Source organism: Poecilia reticulata, chromosome 18 (assembly GCF_904066995.2).
Source record: "Poecilia reticulata chromosome 18, P_reticulata-male-v2, whole genome shotgun sequence".
NCBI lineage: Eukaryota > Metazoa > Chordata > Actinopteri > Cyprinodontiformes > Poeciliidae > Poecilia > Poecilia reticulata.
In genome coordinates this window covers 5,800,027-5,819,343 of record NC_088847.1, presented here as the reverse complement: position 1 = coordinate 5,819,343, position 19,317 = coordinate 5,800,027, and the positions used below count along the sequence as shown (strand labels likewise).

The following is a 19,317-nucleotide window of genomic DNA, read 5'->3' as shown; positions in this document are numbered from 1 at the left end:
AAGATGAATGTGAGTTTGATCTGAGTCAACTAATTCAGCAAATGCGCCTCTCCTATGAACACACATACCAGAAGCACTTTCAATCAAGATATCTTCCACCTCTGTTTTTTATCGGAAAAGGACAAAGTCTTGAGAGACTTGTTCACAGAAAAGTTGTTGAGCAGTTGTCTCACAAAAGCAATGAAACGAAACTGGACAGGAGCAACAACTGGAGAAATGAGAGTATTTTTCAAAATGATGAGGTCAGAGAGCGCCTCCTCAGAGTTGAAGGGCGCGTGAGGAACTACAGAGTGTTCGCAACTGTTGGTGGCACACAGATTGAAATTGAAGCAAATTCACAAAGAAACCTCTGGAGACAACGCAGGGTGTCCTTTTACATTGGATTCACAATCAGAGGTCCAGTGGCTTTTTCCATTCAAACAGAAAACCACCACTCAGGTAAGAGAATATATCTTTCTTACATGCATGTACATAATGATACTTTATTAGTCATGGGGTAATGATGATGTGTTTCAGTTGCCTCAAGTGCTATTCTCACCAACTTGGTTAACTACCATTAGTAATGCAAACAAATAACTATTGTATTTCTCAACTTGAAAATCTAAATGGACAAGTTTCCGAACAGCAATTGCCGTGTCAACACAATCGCCATATTGGTTTTAAACCTTTAAATTCAGGACTCAGGACATTCTAAGTCAGAATGGATGGTGTCAGGGGTTAGTTCAGTTCTGTAAAATTAGATTTTAGGAACTGTCTCCATATTTTTTGTATCAATATGAACTCTATACATTGAAGAAGAAAAAAATCATGCCTTTACATCACTTGGACATGAATCCATACAAGGAAAAACATACAGCATGGCACCCACAAGTATTGTGGGAATGTGGAAGGACTCTGGTTCAATTCACCCACCTCCCCCCTTACAAAATTATTTATCTATTTTGTTCATTTCACCCATTCCCATTCCCAATCTATGCCTGTAAACAAAAAACTTTGCACCCATGTGTTAAATTATTGTGTATAGGTTTAGTTGTTGCTCAGTATTTTCATGAATAGATATAGTCATACAAAGAATTCCTGATTCATGTTGGATAATGACTTAGCCAACTGAAACTGTTGTTTCTCTATTCTCCTTTTATTTAAGTTTTGATTCCGATAAAGTAAAGACAATTCTCATGAGATATAACAGGCAAATGACCCATTGATCAAACAAATATACCACTTGGCAAGCTCCTAATGGAATATTACATTTACTGGAGTCACACATAGGCCTGTCACGATAACAAATTTTGCTGAGCGATTAATTGTCTAAAAATTATTGTGATAAACAATAATATTGTTTCAAGACCTTTTGACACTGATTTAATATCGTGACAGGCCTATGACGGTTTGAGGTGATTCCTCTGGAGCCTGTTGGAGGAAAAATATCCCAACTTCAGAAGATGTGCTTTTAACTTAACAGAGCTCCGTGGTTCCGGTGCCATGTTAGGAAGAGAAGTGGAAGCTACATGATCTTCAGAACAAACAGGTTATGATGCTGGGCTACTGATTATCCCTCTGTCTGGACACAGGATCAATAGAGCCAGTTTAAAAACTAAAATGAATGGTTATATGCCAGACATGGAAAACTGGGATGCACTCCATGGCATGATGTTCAGGATTTAGGTCTCATGGCATCTCAAGGTGTCAACTTTGCAGCCAGTGGGCTGAAGGAGGAAATACAGCTTTATTTTGTAGCAATTCAAGAGCTACCAGCTTTTATCGCTTTGCAAAAAAATTAATCAGCACAGAAACTCCAAAGCACACAAAGAAGCAATACATATGCAATACATGCATTTTTTTTTTGTCATAGTACCCGCAAGAATTTAAAACTACTTTCACCCCTGGTTATACCTAGAATTTCTGTCGGCTAATGTGTCTCTCAGGTTTTGACAATGGGCTGACAACTCGTGTAGTGTGAGCTGGACATTACACTAAGGAAATGAGGAAGGGAGGGTCAGTGGAGAGCACCGGAGCTGAACCTTTTTTCATTCAGTGTCATCAACAGAAAGGAAAAAAAGGCAGGAAGAGACGATAAAGCCGATAATTAAAATGGGGTCGATAGGTTTAATTTATCGTGTGATTAATTGATTATTGTTTATCGTGACAGGCCTAGTCACACAGTCATATTTCCTTATGTTACGTTTTAATTAATGGTTTTCAAAGCAGGTACATAACAGTTCCCTGCTATGAAGCCCAGCAGCAACAGCCTTAGACGGTAAACAACCAGCAATCACAGCAATGGTTGCAGTGGTAAGGGGGCAGAATGACAAGCCCCAATTTGAAGAATGCTGAAGTGATTTTTGCATGAAAGGAACTCTGTGTCAATTTGCTTTACAAAGGACTCCTGAAGTCCTGAATAGAGGAAGCAACTACAAAATTCCAAAATTTGTGTACATAAGAACAGAGCTGTCAATGCAGTCAAAAATAAAATGGCACCTCAACAGGTACAAGGCAATTGAATACAAGCAACATTAATTCTGATAACTGCATACTAATTTAATGTTTATCTTTTTTAATAAGGGGTGTGTCGCAGATCTTCTGGAGCTTTACAAATTGGAATTGTAAGTTTGTTAAATTTTTTTTTAAATATTCTAGCAGATGATATCTATGCTACCTTATGTAAAACAATGTTTTATTTACAGGTGCTATGACTAAGAACGACATTTGGTGCAAACCGTTTATCCTACAACCCCACTTCCAATATAGTACAGGGGTTGTGTAAAATCTACTGTTGTTGTGCAACATCTCCCCCCCCTTCTCAGAGGAGAGAGAGAGAAAGACTAGCCTGGTTTCTGACAACCTCCATCCAGATGTCCCACCCTTTTTCACCCTGTGAATTAGCCAGATTGAGCAGCCTGCAACCAACTAGTTTCACAGAACACACCTGTTAACGGTTGCTCTTTCTCTTTATTACAACTTGCACTTGTTACTGAACCAGGTTGGTGTTAGTGACTAGTGCGAGTCCCAAGGGTGTTGTTTTAGTTTTGGCTAAAAGCAACCTATAAAACATTTTCCATTTTTTTCCTCCCAGAATCAAACTTCATAGCTATTTTACAACCATCAAAGAACTTTAAGGTGACTCATTAATTGAATGTCCACAACATCTTTTAGATTTTCTTAATGCTAATTATTTTATTAGTAAGGCAATTTTGCAAGGGTCAGTACAGCTTAATTTAGTAGCAGAAATAATCAAATAAGTAAAATCAATAATCTAGGCTATCTTTCCGTAATGCTGATACTGAAAACTAAAAAAGGGAAACTTTGAGAGAGACGGACAGAGTTTGGCATTTTGAACCCCAGAACTGGCCTGATGATGAAGAAGGTTTTGCAGCAGCAGGAGGCTCCCAGTACAGAAAGAGAATTGACTTAGAGCGACAGGTCTCGGGCGTCAGGGTGACTTCCTCATGCGCGTAGCGGTCCTCAGCTTCTTGTCTTGCAGCTCTGTAGCTCCCTTCTCCTCGTCTCACGATCTTTCTGGTCCATGGAGATGTAGACGAGCTGGTCTCACGGAAGGAACACACCAGTTCTTCTTTGCCTTTGTCTTTATCTTTGTCTTTATCTTCATCTTTGCCTTGGTCTTTGTCTTTGGGGTCTGAACCCAGCTGATGAGAGAAGTGCGATTTGAAGCCACATGTTGACCTTTCATCTACCACCTACCTCCAACACAACATCAGTGACCTTTAATTACAGTTATACATTTTACACCATTTCAAATTCGATGTCAAAATCACATTTATAACCTAAAGATATAAATGTGATTTATTTTATTATTAAACTAAAACCTCCAGCATGGGGAAGTGGGATGAGCTCGACTTTTCTCGACACTACCTAGAAACAAAACAATGATTTGCAAATCCTTTTCAGCATTTATTAAATTGAAGAAATAAAACCAATACATTTATTTGTTCAAACTGAAAACTTTATTGTGGTTTTGGAAATACTCTCATTTTGAATTTGATGTCTGCAGCACCTGCCAAAAAGTTATGACAGTGCCAACAGAAGATTAGGAACATATAGGATGCTAAAAACACTTGCTAAGAACATTCCACAGATGAACAAGTCAACTTGAAACTGGTGAGGGTCATGATTTGGTACAAAGAGAGCATCCCCGAATGGCTCAGTCGTTCACAAGCAAGGACGGGGCCAGACAACTGTCTGAGCAAACAGTCCAACAATTTAAGAACAATGTTTCTCAATGTACAATTGCAAGAAATTTAGGGATTTCATTGTCTACAGTCCATAATATCATCAAAGGATTCATAGAATTTAGAGAAATATCTGCAAGTAAGCAGCAAAGCTGAAAATCAACACCGGAAGCCCAGGACCTTTGATTCCCCAGGCAGCACTGCATTAAAAACCGACATCATTCTGTTGCTGATAATACCACAAGGGCTCAATAACACTTCAGAAAATAATTGTCAGTGAACACAGTTTGCCATAACATCTTCTAGAGCAAGTTAAAACTCTACCATGCAAAACAAAAGCCATTCAGACACATCACCGATTTGCTCATCCATCCATCAATCAATTTTCTGCAGCTTATCCGGGGTTGGGTTGCGGGGGCAGCAGCTTCAGAAGGGAGGCCCAGACTTCCCTCTCCCCAGCCACTTCTTCCAGCTCCTCCAGGGGAACCCCCAGGCGTTCTTAGGCCAGCCGAGATACATAGTCCCTCCAGCGTGTCCTGGGTCTTCCCCGAGGCCTCCTCCCGGTGGGACGTGCCCGGAACACCTCACCATGGAGGCGTCCAGGAGGCATCCTGACCAGATGCCCGAGCCACCTCAACTGGCTCCTCTCGACGTGGAGGAGCAGCGGCTCTACTCTGAGTCCCTCCCGGATGACCGAGCTTCTCACCCATCTCTAAGGGAGAACCCAGCCACCCTGCAGAGGAAACCCATTTCTGCCGCTTGTACCCGTGATCTCGTTCTTTCGGTCATGACCCAAAGCTCATGACCATAGATGAGGGTGGGAACGTAGATTGACCAGTAAATCGAGAGCTTTGCTTTTTGACTCGGCTCTCTCTTCACCACGACGGACCGGTACAGCGCCCGCTTCACGGCAGACACTGCCCCAATCCGCCTGTCGATCTCCCGCTCCCTTCTTCTCTCATTCGTGAACAAGATCCCCAGATACTTAAACTCCTCCACTTGAGGCAGGACGACCTCCTGACCTGAAGAAAGCACCCTACCCAGAATCACCATTCTGTTTTTATTTATTCTAATCAACATCCCAACTTCATTGGAATTGGGGTTGTACACTAAGGGCATCTTTAGAATATCTGTGCTATTATGACCCTAAAATGTCATGCTCAAAATAATTCTTGAACCAAAGAACCAAAATACCGACGCTTGAACAATTTTATTTGATAAGTTTAGAAATTCAGTAAAAAGCTTCTGGCAAACTAGACTAAGAGGAGCTTACTTTTTTCTTTTTTCTCTAAATAAACACACGTCTAGAAATCAGAATTGAAATCTAGCTGCAAGCGAGAAAACAGTATCTTATCTACAAACATTGTTTACTTTTCCACCCTCTCAGAGTCCATCACAGGTGTCCAATGCATGGATTAAACTCAAACCTAAAGAGAAGATAATGAATACAATTACAAATTACAGGTAGAGAAACTCACCATTCATTGATATGATGTGTGTGTGGGGGGTTGCGGGGTGAGACAATGTAGTGTAGTAATTAAGCTCTTTTTTTTCTTTTCCTAAAATTAGCTTGCAGTCTGAGAAGGGCCACTACGAATGCAGTGTGTCTGCACTGCGCTGGGTTTGTAAGGAAAAGGTAAAATTCCAATACCATTACAGCTCATGGGAGGAACGCATGAGGAACCCTCTGTTCAAGAAGTATATGCCAGCAGGCCCTCTGCTGGACATCACTGTTACAGCTGGAAAAATGGAGGAAGTCCAACTGCCTCACTGGATTTGTTTAGGTGAGCAACTACACATGTACATTTAGTTAGAATTGCCAGAACAAAATGCAACTTATTCTACTGGAGCAGGAGAACAAAGTATCACCTCTCCCTTTTGAAGTTTGTAAGTTGAACAAGTACACTTTTCTACATTATTTCTCTCACATTATCAATTTATAACTGTTCTCATGCAAGTTAAATCTTTGATTTAGCTTGCATTTTATTGAACTTCACACTGAATTTTGCTCAAACATTTATTTTGAACGTGAGAAAATATCGTCCTCAACCTTTGCAAAACAATAGTTGTGTAAAAACATTACATTTGCCTAGTAACACATTACAGGCAAATTGATCTGGCACACTTTCATCTCACTCATGATGCAGCACAGGATACAAAAACATGCCGCTAAGCACCGTGGGAAAAGGTTCCCACTTCCTCCTTTTGCTTTCTTTATTTTCAGCACTAACTTAAAAAACTCTCATTTTTCATATCTCAACCTCATTATGATAAAATCAATAAAAAGTTAACTTACAACTGTAAGTTTTATCTTTCACAAACTCACATTTAAGTTCAACATTTAAAACTTGTTAGTTTCTTTTAGCTTGAAGAGTAGAAGTTAGTAGGCACAACTAAATGCAGCTCAGCTGTTTTACAGTGTAAAGGTCTGTTCAGACATATACAAACTGAACAAACTTAATCTGGATCTATGGTTTAATCCAGTGGTCCCTAACCTCTGGGCTGCGGACCAGTACCGGTCCATGGACCAATTAGTACCGGGCCGCACAAGAAATAATTAAACATTTCCGTTTAATGTATTATCTGAGTCTGAAGGATCTTTTATTTTGAAAATCTGTTCGGTTACTTCTTGCGCGCCAACATTGAGCACACAAGCAGCAAAATGAGTAAGAAACAGATCAGATGTCCTTGCAAAGTTTATTTGTAAATGGGAAAAGGCCCAGAGAAGAGACAGGAGAATGGATTTATTCCAGACTGGTAGGTGATTCCCACATTCCAAGCCCACTCTGCATGATATGCAGCGACCGGCTCACTAATGAGGCAATGAATCTTTCAAACTGCTTCGCCACGTAGAGACCAAGCACGCTGTGCATATAACAGAAACACACCATGGGTGTTATTCTCTTCCATCACTCCCATGTGGGACCGTCTCGTTGCAGACAAATAAGGTCAGGGTTCCCATTGATTTGTCGTTATCAAGAGTTAAATTTTTATGAAAATAAAAGGTTCATTTTGTGGTGCATCTGTATCTTATTTTGAAGGGATGTGTTTAGCGTTACCATAGCGACCAGAGTCAGAGAGCATTAGGGCAGTGGTCGAAACGAGAGGAGTGGAGAGTGAGTATTAATTCTGGTTTACATAGCATGATTTTAGGATTGTCGGCCTATTTTCAAAACCTCTGACCACAGAATTGATAAATGTACAACAGGTTCGATAGGTTCATGTCTCCAGCCATAACTAATTCCAGTCACTAACATCCCGGTTCCAGAAGAACATCCAGTAAAATCCCCAACATACCATACATGAATTTAGAATAATCAAACACAGATGACGATGTAGAAACTGTGATAGTTTGTGGACTCATTTTAAGCGATAAAAGACGTAACAAAAAGAAAAGTCGTTGGTCGGATAAATGACAGTGTGAGCAGTCAATCTATTTGCTGCATTAAGCACTTGACCGAGGTCTCACTTGCACGAGGTCAGCTGTTTGGGATTCCTCTCTGTGCTTACGTCACTGCGCCGTCTGATTGGCTACCTGTCACATTTAACAGGCTGTGATTTTACTGCACACACACCCCGGGCCGTAGTAAAATTGCCAAGCCTTGACCGGTCCGTGGTGGTAAAAAGGTTGGGGACCACTGGTTTAATCTACAGCTGAAAAGGCAAGCAATGGATTGTTTTGACATATTGAAAAACATTTCCATGAGCACTGCAACTCTCACATGTCATACTGACAAACTGCAGCTGAAATAATGGAGCAATAACCCAGTAATACCCACCTAATGTTATTTAAATGCTTTATTTGCTTTAAGACATGGAATGATTGACACTGAAATGGAAACATAAGTCATATCTTGAGTTCTGATTAATTCCATGAATAATTATTTGAGAATTATAATTTCACTCCTGGATGGTCACTTGATTATTTCTTATAGAGAAAAAACGCAAAAAAAAAAATATATATATATATGACATCACGTCACAGCAATATGCCCAGTCACTGAACAAAATACAATGAATTCTACCCGACTATTTCCGGCACACATTTTACAAACTCTTTGCATTTCACTTTTAAAACCATCTACATTGAAAATGACAGTTTCTTTAAAGACATCACAGGTCTTGATGTTCCACAAATAGAATAAATATTTTTGGCGGATTTTTGGGATGTAGTTTTTCCACATGCTTTTTTCGTTTGGGTTTCATAGTTTTTAATGCATAATGGCATGATAAAATCCATGTTCTGTGATTCTGATGCACTTAAGAGTTGGATGGAAATGTTTTTAAAATGTCTAAAAATCTGATCATTTATGCATGGAGACTCTGAAACACACAGAGATTGTACTATGTGTTTTTTTTCTATGACGGTAAGCAAATACTTGTACTTCACAGGTCATACTAAGCCACAACCTGGCATGTTTGCTGTTCTACATGGAGACAACTGTGGGGATCATATTGAAGAGACATCTGAAGTGACTTCATCCCATGTCAAGTTGTTCCACCCAGCGTTCTCTCCAAAAGGCGTCCTTTTTTTGACGAAACTTGGATTCCCTCCAAAGGTTTTCTATGATGTTCTGATTTACAGAAATTACGATACTGACAAAGCTGCCCTAACACTACGGGTCTATGTCATACCACCAGATCACGCTGTAAAGCAGGTGAGTATGTTGTTTTATTTTAATATAACATCAATCCAGGTTTCAGCAATTTATTCTGTTTACCTGTTAGTACAGTAGTACATTACAGCAGTTTGCAAAAGTATACATACCACTTAAAATTTTCCATATTTTTATGTTCAAAGCTTGGGAAATCTATTATTAGCCTAAATTTGTTTTAAATATCTACACATCTTTCTCTCTGACCTATCTGGTTTGTTCCTTGGGCTTCATGATGCTGTTTGCTCCACAATATTCTCTGAACCTCTGAGGCGTCACAGAGCAGCTGTATTTCTACTGAGATTAGATTACACACACGTGTATAAGTAAAAAGAAAAAACAACAACAAAAAAACAATCATAATTCCTATTATTGAGTGGGAGGAAATAAATGTGGGACACAGTGAAAAATGTGGAGGAAAAAATATAATAAAACACATTTTGTGATGTGGATAATAGCCAAATAAAAGCTTTCGAATCAAGAATTCATCGACACCTCATTTCTTTACATTTTCCTTCAACGTAGTTAATTATTGAATGTCTCTATGGGAAAATATTTTTTCAACCTTTCCTCCTTCTTTTTGAGCATTAGGCTGCTCAGTACCATTGCTGTACCAAAACTGTTTTGGGGGCATGGGGACTTGACTGTGTGTCAAAGTCCCCATGCCTTACATTTTAACCTTGACATTTTTTCTCCATAGGCAATAGACAATGAGGAAAAATCTGATGACTTCAGAAGAATCCGAAAGCCCGGCCCTGATAAATCTCTGCAGTTGGAAAGTCATTACTATCTAACAACAGACTGCAACACTGCTCAAATCAACCCAGAGGTATGAATTTGAAGTAGCTACTTTTTAGTGATGGATCCGGCAACACTGATGAGTCGGTACATGCATCAAGCTCATAGAGCCAAACCCCTGTTAGTGCGCGTATCGCTGTAAGAAAGTCACGTGACCGATACAGCGACTGTTTCGAACGGAAAACTGTGTCTATAAGGAAGAGTATCTGTGAACGATGTGTCTGCTAAAATAATCTCTAATCTTTCGCGGTTCCAAATACATGGATCCTATGAGATACTGAGGCAACCAAAACAATCTGTCCAAACCTCTTCCGCCTTTCCTTACAAATTGTGAGTGGGTGTTTTCTACAGTCGGAGAGGTTTAAAGACATCACAGGTCTGGAAATTCCACAAATAGAATAAATATTTATAGCAGATTTTTGGGATGTAGTTTTTCCACATGCCTTTTTTGTTTGGGTTTCATAGTTTTTAATGCATAATGGCATGATGAAATCCGTGGTCTGTGATTCTGATGCACTTAGAGTTGGATGCAAATGCTTTTAAAATGTCTAAAAATCTGATCATTTATGCATGAAGATTCTGCAACACACAGAGTTGGTGGGTCCCTATGTCAAAATGTTGGAGAAACAAATTCTTTTTACATTTTAAACAAAAAATTTAAAAATCCCAGTTTGCATGCATCCTCATTCGCAACATGTTCACTTAGATTTTCACGTTACAATAATGTTCACATTATTTATTGACTGTATCTAAAAAATATCGAAGACATCTTAAATTTAAATGTAGACATGAAGTAATGCTTTATAAAATACCACGACTTAAATTATACTATTGTACAAATCAGTGTCAGTTAACAGTGCCAACTCGGTTGCCTGTTGGGATTTTTAATGTCTAGCAGGTGTCAGTATTCAGTGACAGAATCACAAAGTATTCATACAGTTTTTGCATTGTGTCTAAATGCTTCATGAAGCCTCAGTAACACATCACTACTACTTTCCATTACACAAGACCAGTGGTACTTTTATTTTAAACCCTTCTACTTCCACAGAAAAGAACACTGTCATGTGAAAGGAGAAACTATTCCACAGATTTCTTTGAAGTGTTTGTTGAAAACGCAAAACATGACTTTCACCTGACACTTACTGGCGAGAAGAAAAAAAGTAAAAAAAGAAAAATCGTCTGGACGTGCATCATTCGAACAAGTGAGTTGATGACTATTTAGTTCTAATTTAAGGTATATTGAAATGATAACATTGTAAAAAAAAAAACAATTTTTTTCCTTTAGATGAGTACCGAAATGAAACCTGTTGGAAGAAACAGGGTAAGATTTGTTCATTGATCATTTAGCAACAATGATCCTTGTGGATATAAAGGGTCTGGCAAAATTATTTGTATACCTTTAACTTTTCCACATTAAAACCACAAACTCCAGTGTCTGTCTTTGGTTTTGTGTGATAGATCAACACAAACTAGTGCAGTACTGTCATGTGAAGGTAAAATTCTTGGTTTTCAAAATTGTTCACATGTATTTGTATGTACAACCCACTGGGCAAAAAACGTTTAGCTGCAGTCAAATGTTTTGAGCTATGACTGGACAAAAAAGTCAAGAGCAATATATTGCAATAGACATGTGATCGATATCAATAGACAATACATCTGATAGAATGTTCAATAATTTCCCGATCCAGAACCAATGCCACGGCTTTGTGGCATTGGTTACTTAGCAACAACCTTTTGAGTAGAAAGAGGTAGTTTATTGGGGGCCTGGGGGTTTAGCCACATCAAAATTGGTTTATTTTGCAAAACTTCAATGGAAATATTTTTTTCGCATTCCATGAGTCACATGATCAACAACCTGATGTTGCTGCTGGCACAAACCATGAAAAAGACGACAGGAAGTAGTTGGAAGATCTACTTCCTGTTGCATGTTTTAATGACTTACTACATGAACCAACTTATTCACGTGTGATTTTAATTTAATCTCTTATTCAATGGAAAGAAAGTAATTGTGAAATTGTGTGTTTTCAACATTAGTGGAATATTGACAACGTTTTGTACATATTTGTAATGGAAACGCAGCTACAGAGAGGAAATCTATTTGCTTGGGGAGACAGTTATTTGCACTAGACTTTATTTACAGCTCCATAGTAAAGGGGCTGAATACAAATCCACATTTTACTATTTTAGTATCTTAATTTTAAAAGAAATTTGGAATCCATATGTCCTTTCTTTCCACTTCAAACTGAGGTGCTTCTCTGTGTTGATCTATCACACAAAAGCCAAATAAAATACAAAGAAAGTTTTTGGCTGTAATGTGATAAAGTAGAAAAAGTCAGCAAGAATAAATATTTTTGCAAAGAATTGTAAGCTTCTGACAACTCACTCCTTCATTTTCTGTACTCCACATCATTCTTTTATTGTCTTCTGATCGTCATAAATGCTTTTCTACCTTAGGTGAACATTTTGTGGATCTCCATCGGTTAGCTCTAATTGAAAGAGTCAAAGAAACAGAGGCGATTCTGGACAGGCTGTTGGAAAAAAGCATGATATCAGATGAGGTCTATGGTGAAGTGAGACGTTTAGAAACCACACAGAAAAAAATGAGAGAAATTCTCAAACATGTGACAGCAGCAGGTAACCAGGCTAAAAGTATTTTATGGAAATCCTGAAAGGGATTCCTGCCTTGAAGCTTCTCATGGATGAGCTTAGCGGACTTCATTGAGAAGGAAGAACTATTTTGGTCCCCCAGGAGAAAATATATACACATTGTCTGCAGAAAATGTAAAGCTAATGAACTCCCAATACTCTTAAGGCCTCACAGTATCCAGGCAGCCACATGACGATAGCATGCAACCTTTTATTGAGATTTAATGGAATCCGAGTTGCATAGCAGTTTTCTGGACACTGAAAAAGCTTGTATCCACAGTGGAGTCTGGACTCGAACCGGCAACCTCCCAATAAACCAGTGTGTTTTGCATGTTCGTTATTTTAACTTTTAATCATGGTTTTTGTTATTTCTAGTATTGTGTATTTTAGGAGAGAATTTTCCATTATGACCATGACTTATCTTGTGTTCTACATATTCTGTTTTACAGATTGCTTTTTTTTCTTTTTGGTTTGCTATTGTTTCTTCCAATTTGAGGGAAATAAATTATTATTCTATTCAACCTGTTTCATCAAGCATACAGTAAAATATTACTTTATTTTTATTATCTTTTAATATCTTTTATTATCTTACTTATTATCTTACTTTATTATCATTATCCGTTTTCTCTTGCCAGACCAATGTGCCAAAATATATTTAGTCTCTTTATGTATACTTGTTTTTGGGCTATTAAAAAAAAAAAACAAATTTTTTGCTAGCATTATCTCTTATGTTGAGCTAACAGGTTTTTAGTTTTTCCCTATTTTGTTGTTTGTCTTTGTAAGAGATTGTACAGTTTTATTTAAATATAATTAGTTATTTGAAAATTTACAAAACTGAAGGCATGCTTGTTTAAAAAAATGTTGAAGTTGGATAGAAAATGTAACAAGTCATTTGACCAGTTACCAATGTTGTTGATGTGCTTTCATAGAAGGTTAATGCAACTTTTTCTTTTATATTTTCATTGTAATGTATACTGTAATGTGTCACCAACATGTTTTGTGGCTGTTCGTTGAAATTTCAGATGGACCTATAAATGTTTTTTGTTTAGCTGTGTCAAAGAAAAGAATTGCATTTTTCCTTTTACTCATTGAAGAAATTAATTTTCTTTAGCATTTCTATTGAAATTTTGTATATTGTTTTTTCCCACAAGTCTCTGTGTTCTTTTATTCCCATCTTCAAATTTTATTTTACTGTATGCATTTCTGCCTCATTATGCCTTGGAGTCTGAAGGCTTCAACTTCTGCCTATTGGTTGTTTAGTATTAGACTGCACAGCTTGAAGCTACATGATAATACTTGGCCTAAAACCTTCTCTGAGGGGAAAAAGCCATGACACCAAAGGCAGCATAAAATGAAAAGGATTGCAAGTGTTACAGGTTCCGGGTGTCAGAACTGCTGTAATAGTTGACACACAATCTGAAGAGAAAATAAACAAAAGTCAGCAATGACGACCAGCGCTGCTGTTGACATCCAGATTGCGTTTGAGGCAAACCGGAAGTCCATCCCAAAACCAACCTGGAAGCAACGCCCCAAACAAGGGTTCCGCTTCGCCATTACCGCTCCTGTCCCCACCTCAGGAAAGCACTATAAATGCAGACAGATTAACATGCTGAACTGCAAATATACTGTAATTTGCTAATTGTTTTAGAAAATACAATAAATTATACATAAAAGTATTTCAAAATTATTTAAAAAAACAAAATACTGTGGTGGCATTTTTAGGTGCACCACACAAGGAAAACATTAAAAAGGAAAAAGGCGGGAACTTTACAAACCTGTAAACTTATCCTAACTGTGAAGTTCAGAGGTGGCAGCATCATCTCTGAACTTGAGTGAGTGTTTTGAAGCAGGAGGAGGCACTTCACAAAATAGATAAAAGAGACGATTATGTGGAAGTATTGACACATCTAAAGCAGTCTTTCTCAAACTGTGGTCCCCGGATCTCTAGTGGTCTGCGGGCTTCGCCTCGTGGCCTGTGAGGTACTGCATGTAAACGACGTCATGCTAATTTCCCGTGACGTCAGCTCAAAGTGCGACGCTGCTATGGCAAACCGTTTTAACATAAATTTGGTCTCGTCTGACTCCGTAATTACATTCCAGATATCTAAAATGCATTTTGACTAGACAAAACTACATTTTGACTATCCAGAATGGTCATTTAAGGTATCTGTATTTACATTTTGACTAGTAAGAATAATTAAGATATCTTCAATTAGATGTTGACTAGTCAAAATTTCTTTCAAGATATCTCAAATGATCTGTCATTTGAAGGGAGAATGTCTGCAATTACGATTTAAGATATCTTGAATGTTATCATCACTAGTCAAAATTACAATTTTACATATCTGAATTAAGAATGACGTCCTCTTTGTAGTGTCCAAACTGTTGCCTGCAGAGTTTTGGATGTTCTGCACAAAACTGTCAGAAAATGCCACAAATTGGAAAGAGCTTGACAATGTTGGAAATGCTGATAGCCAAACTTCATAAACTACAAGACTGCTTCTGATATCGCCGAATAATGTCCTGTTTATTCATTTCCGACGAACCAAATGCACTTAAAAACAGCTTTGAAAAGCTAAAATTGCTTTTGTCAATCCATTTTCAAGATGAAAGTGGTGCATTTTAAGCATCTTTTTTTGTTTTCTCTATTTTTCATTGTTTTATTAAACTTTCAAATTGCTACACAAGTCAGGGATGTTTTGACTATACAGAATACATATTCAAGATATCAGTAATGTCATGACTAGTCGGAAAGTCAATTTAAGATATCTTAAATAGAAAAGCTGTGTAAGTCAAGAAATCTCTAATTAGTTTAAAGATTAGAGAATTTTAAATGTAATTTTGACTAGTCAAAATTACAATTCAAGATATCTTTAATTTAGTCTTGTCTAGTCATTATTTCCTTTTAAGATATCTATAATTTAATTTTCACTAGTCAGAACTACACATTTATAAATTTATGACATCTTGAATTAAGGACTCATTCGAGATGTCTTTAATTATTATTATGACTAGTCAAAACTAGTCATAATTAGTCATCTTGAATTGACTTTATGACTAGTCAAAATTTAATTGAAGATATCTCAAATGTGGATTTCATATAGTCAGTAATGGACCTTGATCCAAGCAAGACTTTCCATTTCAGATTTTGGAAATCTGTGAATTTTAGTTGCACAAATACGATCAGGATACCTGACATCGCCTGTGCAGATACCCCACTGACGGTGGAGAACCATTCTTTTTCCCCGAGTCCTGACGCAAAAACTTTCTGCCGGTCTGCTAGTCCACAATGTACATTAGCATGTGTTTACTACTGTAGCTTGTGTTTGTGAGATGTCACGCACATGATAGCTGCGCTGTGACGTGAAATGGGCATTAGCCAATGAAACGCAGCCCCTGTGGTAAGGTCCATTCATTGCAGATATCTTGAAAGTCTCCATACAAGTCAATGGTAAATCTGACGTCATTTTGACTGGTCAGCAGGGGTGAAAGTAAGGGGGTACGGCAGGGTACTGCGTAGCTCTAAAAGATTTAGCGGCGGTACGCAGTACCTGCAAGAGAGAGGAGCGGCTATCTTCTGTAAAGAATCAACGAGTTCACTGTACAGCTGTGAGTGCGCCCACTAATCAGCCCTGGTTGATTAGTTTTTCAATAACAATCAAAAACACGACAATCAGTTATTAAATAACTTTTTTCCCATTTCATATTGTTTCTGAACTGTTTGTGCTTTGCTAGAGCAGCGGTGCAATATGTCGATCGCGGAAGGTTTTGAGTCGATCTCAGCATTAGGTGACAAACTGAACGCCGCCAGGACGCTGAGACCAGCACGTCCTCCTCTGGCTCCTTATCAAAACGTTCATAACTTTATTAAAGAACAACAACAACAAAAAACAACAAAACGTGTTCAAATTAATTACCCAAAAACAATAATAATCTCAGGGATTATTGTTTCAACAAGGTGTGACGCGATTCTGTGCGTTTCGGTTCCATTACCAAAATAATGAGCAGAACAGGAGTTTAAAATTAACTAATCAACCACCGCTGTGTTCAGGAAGGCTTATCAATGATCGCAAAATAAATATCAAGCCTGAAAACCTAATATCAGACTGAATGTTATGTTTTTAACGTAATATCTGGTCGGCTTGTGGAGAGCAGGAGGTTGCCATGGCAACAGCTGTACTTAAATGACAGAGACTGAGAGTAAAAAGGTAGGAGTGGTTTTGAGTTGATCACTTGTTTGGGTTGTTTACCTTTGCTGTGGCACGTCACAGCAGCTGTAATTTCTGAACTTTCAATAAACGACAAACTTGGACTAATTACCTCGTTCTTTGTGACTATACGTCATTTACAACAAACATTAAACACGGTAAATATGTTCATTAAGTATCTAACAAACAAATGGCTTCTACTGCCATAATTATATGAAATTAAATTAATTGTCTAATGTAAAAAAATAGTTTGGTGCTGTCGGACTCAGAGCCTGAGAGGCTTTTCCTTTATCAAACAATTTTTGGGGGGCTCTTATTTAGTGGATATATTAATGTTGATTCCCGACCCCACTAAGGGACAAGGGTGTCAAGAAAATGGATGGATGGATTAATGTTGAGATTTTCTCCAAAATGATAACCTTTTCAACCTTTACAGCTCCACTGTTGAAAATGAGACTCTAACATTCACAAATGACAGTGAAATAAAATCCAGTCCAACATCTGGTTTGAGGTGATTCCTCTGGAACCTGTGGAGGAAAAATATCCCAACTTCAGAAGATGTGCTTTTAACTTAACAGAGCTCTGTGGTTCCTCAGGGTGAGGAGGCGCCATGTTAGGAAGAGAAGTGGAAGCTGCAGGATCTTCAGAACAAACAGGTCATGATTCTATAATCAGTAGATTATCCCTCTGTCTGGACACAGGATCAATAGAGCCAGTTTAAAAACTAAAATGAATGGTTATATGCCAGACATGGAAAACTGGGATGCTCTCCATGGCATGATGTTCAGGATTTAGGTCTCATAGCATCTCAAGGTGTCAACATTTCAGCCAGTGGGCTGAGGGAGGAAATACAGCTTTATTTTGTAGTAATTCAAGAGCTACCAGCTTTTATTGCTTTGCAAAAAATTAATCAGCACAGAAACTCCAAAGCACACAAAGAAGCAATATATACATATGCAATATATGCATTTTTTTTTGTCATGGTACCCCCAAGAATTTAAAACTACTTTCACCCCTGCTAGTCAGAATGTAATTAGAGATATCTCAAATAGTCATTTGTCTAGTCAAAATATAATTAGAGATATCTTAAATGTTAAAATGTCTAGTCATAAAACAATTGGAGATATCTGAAATGTAAGGGTGGCAAAACCAAATTTATGTTAAAACGGCTTGCCATGACGCTACAGCTAGCTTACCAAAGGTTTGTGTTAAAAATTTGTTGGAAAACTGGATTAAAACTAGGTCACTCAAAAGAACAGCTGCAGATACCAGAGAAAACTACTCCAGGAAAACTATATGATTAGAGAAGCTGAGTGATGGCTGCTAAGTATTGATGACTCGTTCCCTAACGACTGGATTCCATTGAAAGGTTTAGCGGTAAGAATCGCTGCAGTTAGTCAGAACTGTCCTTTGTTTTTTATGACTTTGCTTGGTAAAGAATGATGCTCTGCTTTCAGGTCAACAGCTATTGTTATTTTTATTTTATTAAAATATTAAATTAAATAAATACAATAAATACAATTGCTAAGAAATGGTTTAATTATTTTAATATTTAATGGTGCAGAAAATAATTTGTTTTTGTTAAAGCATCTCAGATCTATTTTTCTTTAATTGTGCTTCTAAATCACAAATAGCCCTGAATGTTATTAATACACACAACACTTGGTAGTAAAGAACAACTTCTTATTTTTATTTCCATGTGTTTGACATCATTGGAAAACTTTCAGAATCTGTAAATAACTCAAAATGCTGAAGTAGAGCTGTTCAGTGCTTTGTTGTGGCCAGTTAGATTTACCAAACAGCACCACTCTTCTCATTAGGATGAACAAAGAAAACAACAATACGTGAGTTAAGATACTAATATTTTCATATCATTAATATGTCTTGTTGCGGGGCAATTTCAGGTTAGGTGGTCTGTGAGCGTTTGATAAATGGGTTAAGCCTGAAGCCTGATCCTCAGCCTGAAAAAGTTTGAGGAACACTGATCTAAAGGTATCAACCAGAAAGTTAAAGCTTGATCTTCCAAATTGACAATGACTCCAAACATACTGTATTACTTACAAAGTAGCATATTTACATCAAAGTCAATGTGTTGAAATGGCCATCACAAAGGCCTGATCTCATTTCCATAGAAAATTTGTTACGAGGGCAACATAAAAACAAGATTCAATTACACCAGTTCTATCCTCAAGAATGGCCCTGAAGTCAAGCAAACTATTGGGAGAAATGTGTGAAAGGCTGGCCAAAGTCATGTGGTTTAAAATACATTTATACCAAATATTAAATAAATATAATCTAAACTTTTGAATTTGAAGGAAGTAAAAATACATCCATGTTATTCTGACATTTAGCAAGTTGAAATAAGTTTGATTACTATAACTGACCTAAAACTGGACAGGTTTTGTCTTATTAAATATCCGGGGGGGGGGGGAGTTCATCGCAAATCACTAAGGAAAACAATAGTTGTTTTTTCTTTGGTTTTTTAATACAGTGTGGACATGTCCTGTTTTAATGGTATGTTTTCCTGGCAGATGTTGTTCCTGGTAACATTTGTTCCTGGCAGAACAAATGTTGGTCTCTAACAATTTTGAAATAAATTTTGACCCTTCATTAAAGGACTAAACCCTATTTACACCAACTATATAGAAAACTCTAACCAAATACTTAATTTGGGCCAAAATGAAAGAGGAAAAAGAAAAGCATTTGTTAAGCAAATATTACACATACAAAACATGTATTGACTGACTCAGGTGACTCACAAACCTGTAGGGCATGTTTCTGTTTTTTTAAGGTTTTGTTGGGTCTAGTGGCCTTATTTGAAAG

General features: G+C 37.6%; 2 protein-coding genes across 2 annotated transcripts in view; one reads left to right on the top strand and one right to left on the bottom strand.

Annotated features, from left to right (window-relative positions):
• mrpl48 (mitochondrial ribosomal protein L48) overlaps positions 1 to 19,317 on the bottom strand; it is a 64,971-nt gene that overhangs the window by 26,564 nt on the left and 19,090 nt on the right. The window lies entirely within an intron of this gene.
• On the top strand, positions 42 to 13,381 carry LOC145548758 (NACHT, LRR and PYD domains-containing protein 1a allele 5-like). Its single transcript, XM_081599690.1, has 9 exons — positions 42 to 438; positions 2,563 to 2,603; positions 5,575 to 5,651; positions 5,757 to 5,971; positions 8,580 to 8,845; positions 9,543 to 9,671; positions 10,689 to 10,842; positions 10,926 to 10,961; positions 12,095 to 13,381. Exons 1-9 carry the CDS (start codon positions 42 to 44, stop codon positions 12,307 to 12,309), a joined length of 1,530 nt encoding a protein of 509 aa, XP_081455816.1. The 3' UTR covers positions 12,310 to 13,381.

Bases quoted from the DNA above. Each gene is read 5' to 3' on its own strand.
- LOC145548758 (XM_081599690.1), top strand. From the start codon at position 42: ATGCGCCTCTCCTATGAACACACATACCAGAAGCACTTTCAATCAAGA. The intron at 439-2,562 runs GTAAGAGAATAT...TTTTTTAATAAG, and splicing joins AACAGAAAACCACCACTCAG to GGGTGTGTCGCAGATCTTCT. The intron at 5,972-8,579 runs GTGAGCAACTAC...TGTACTTCACAG, and splicing joins GCCTCACTGGATTTGTTTAG to GTCATACTAAGCCACAACCT.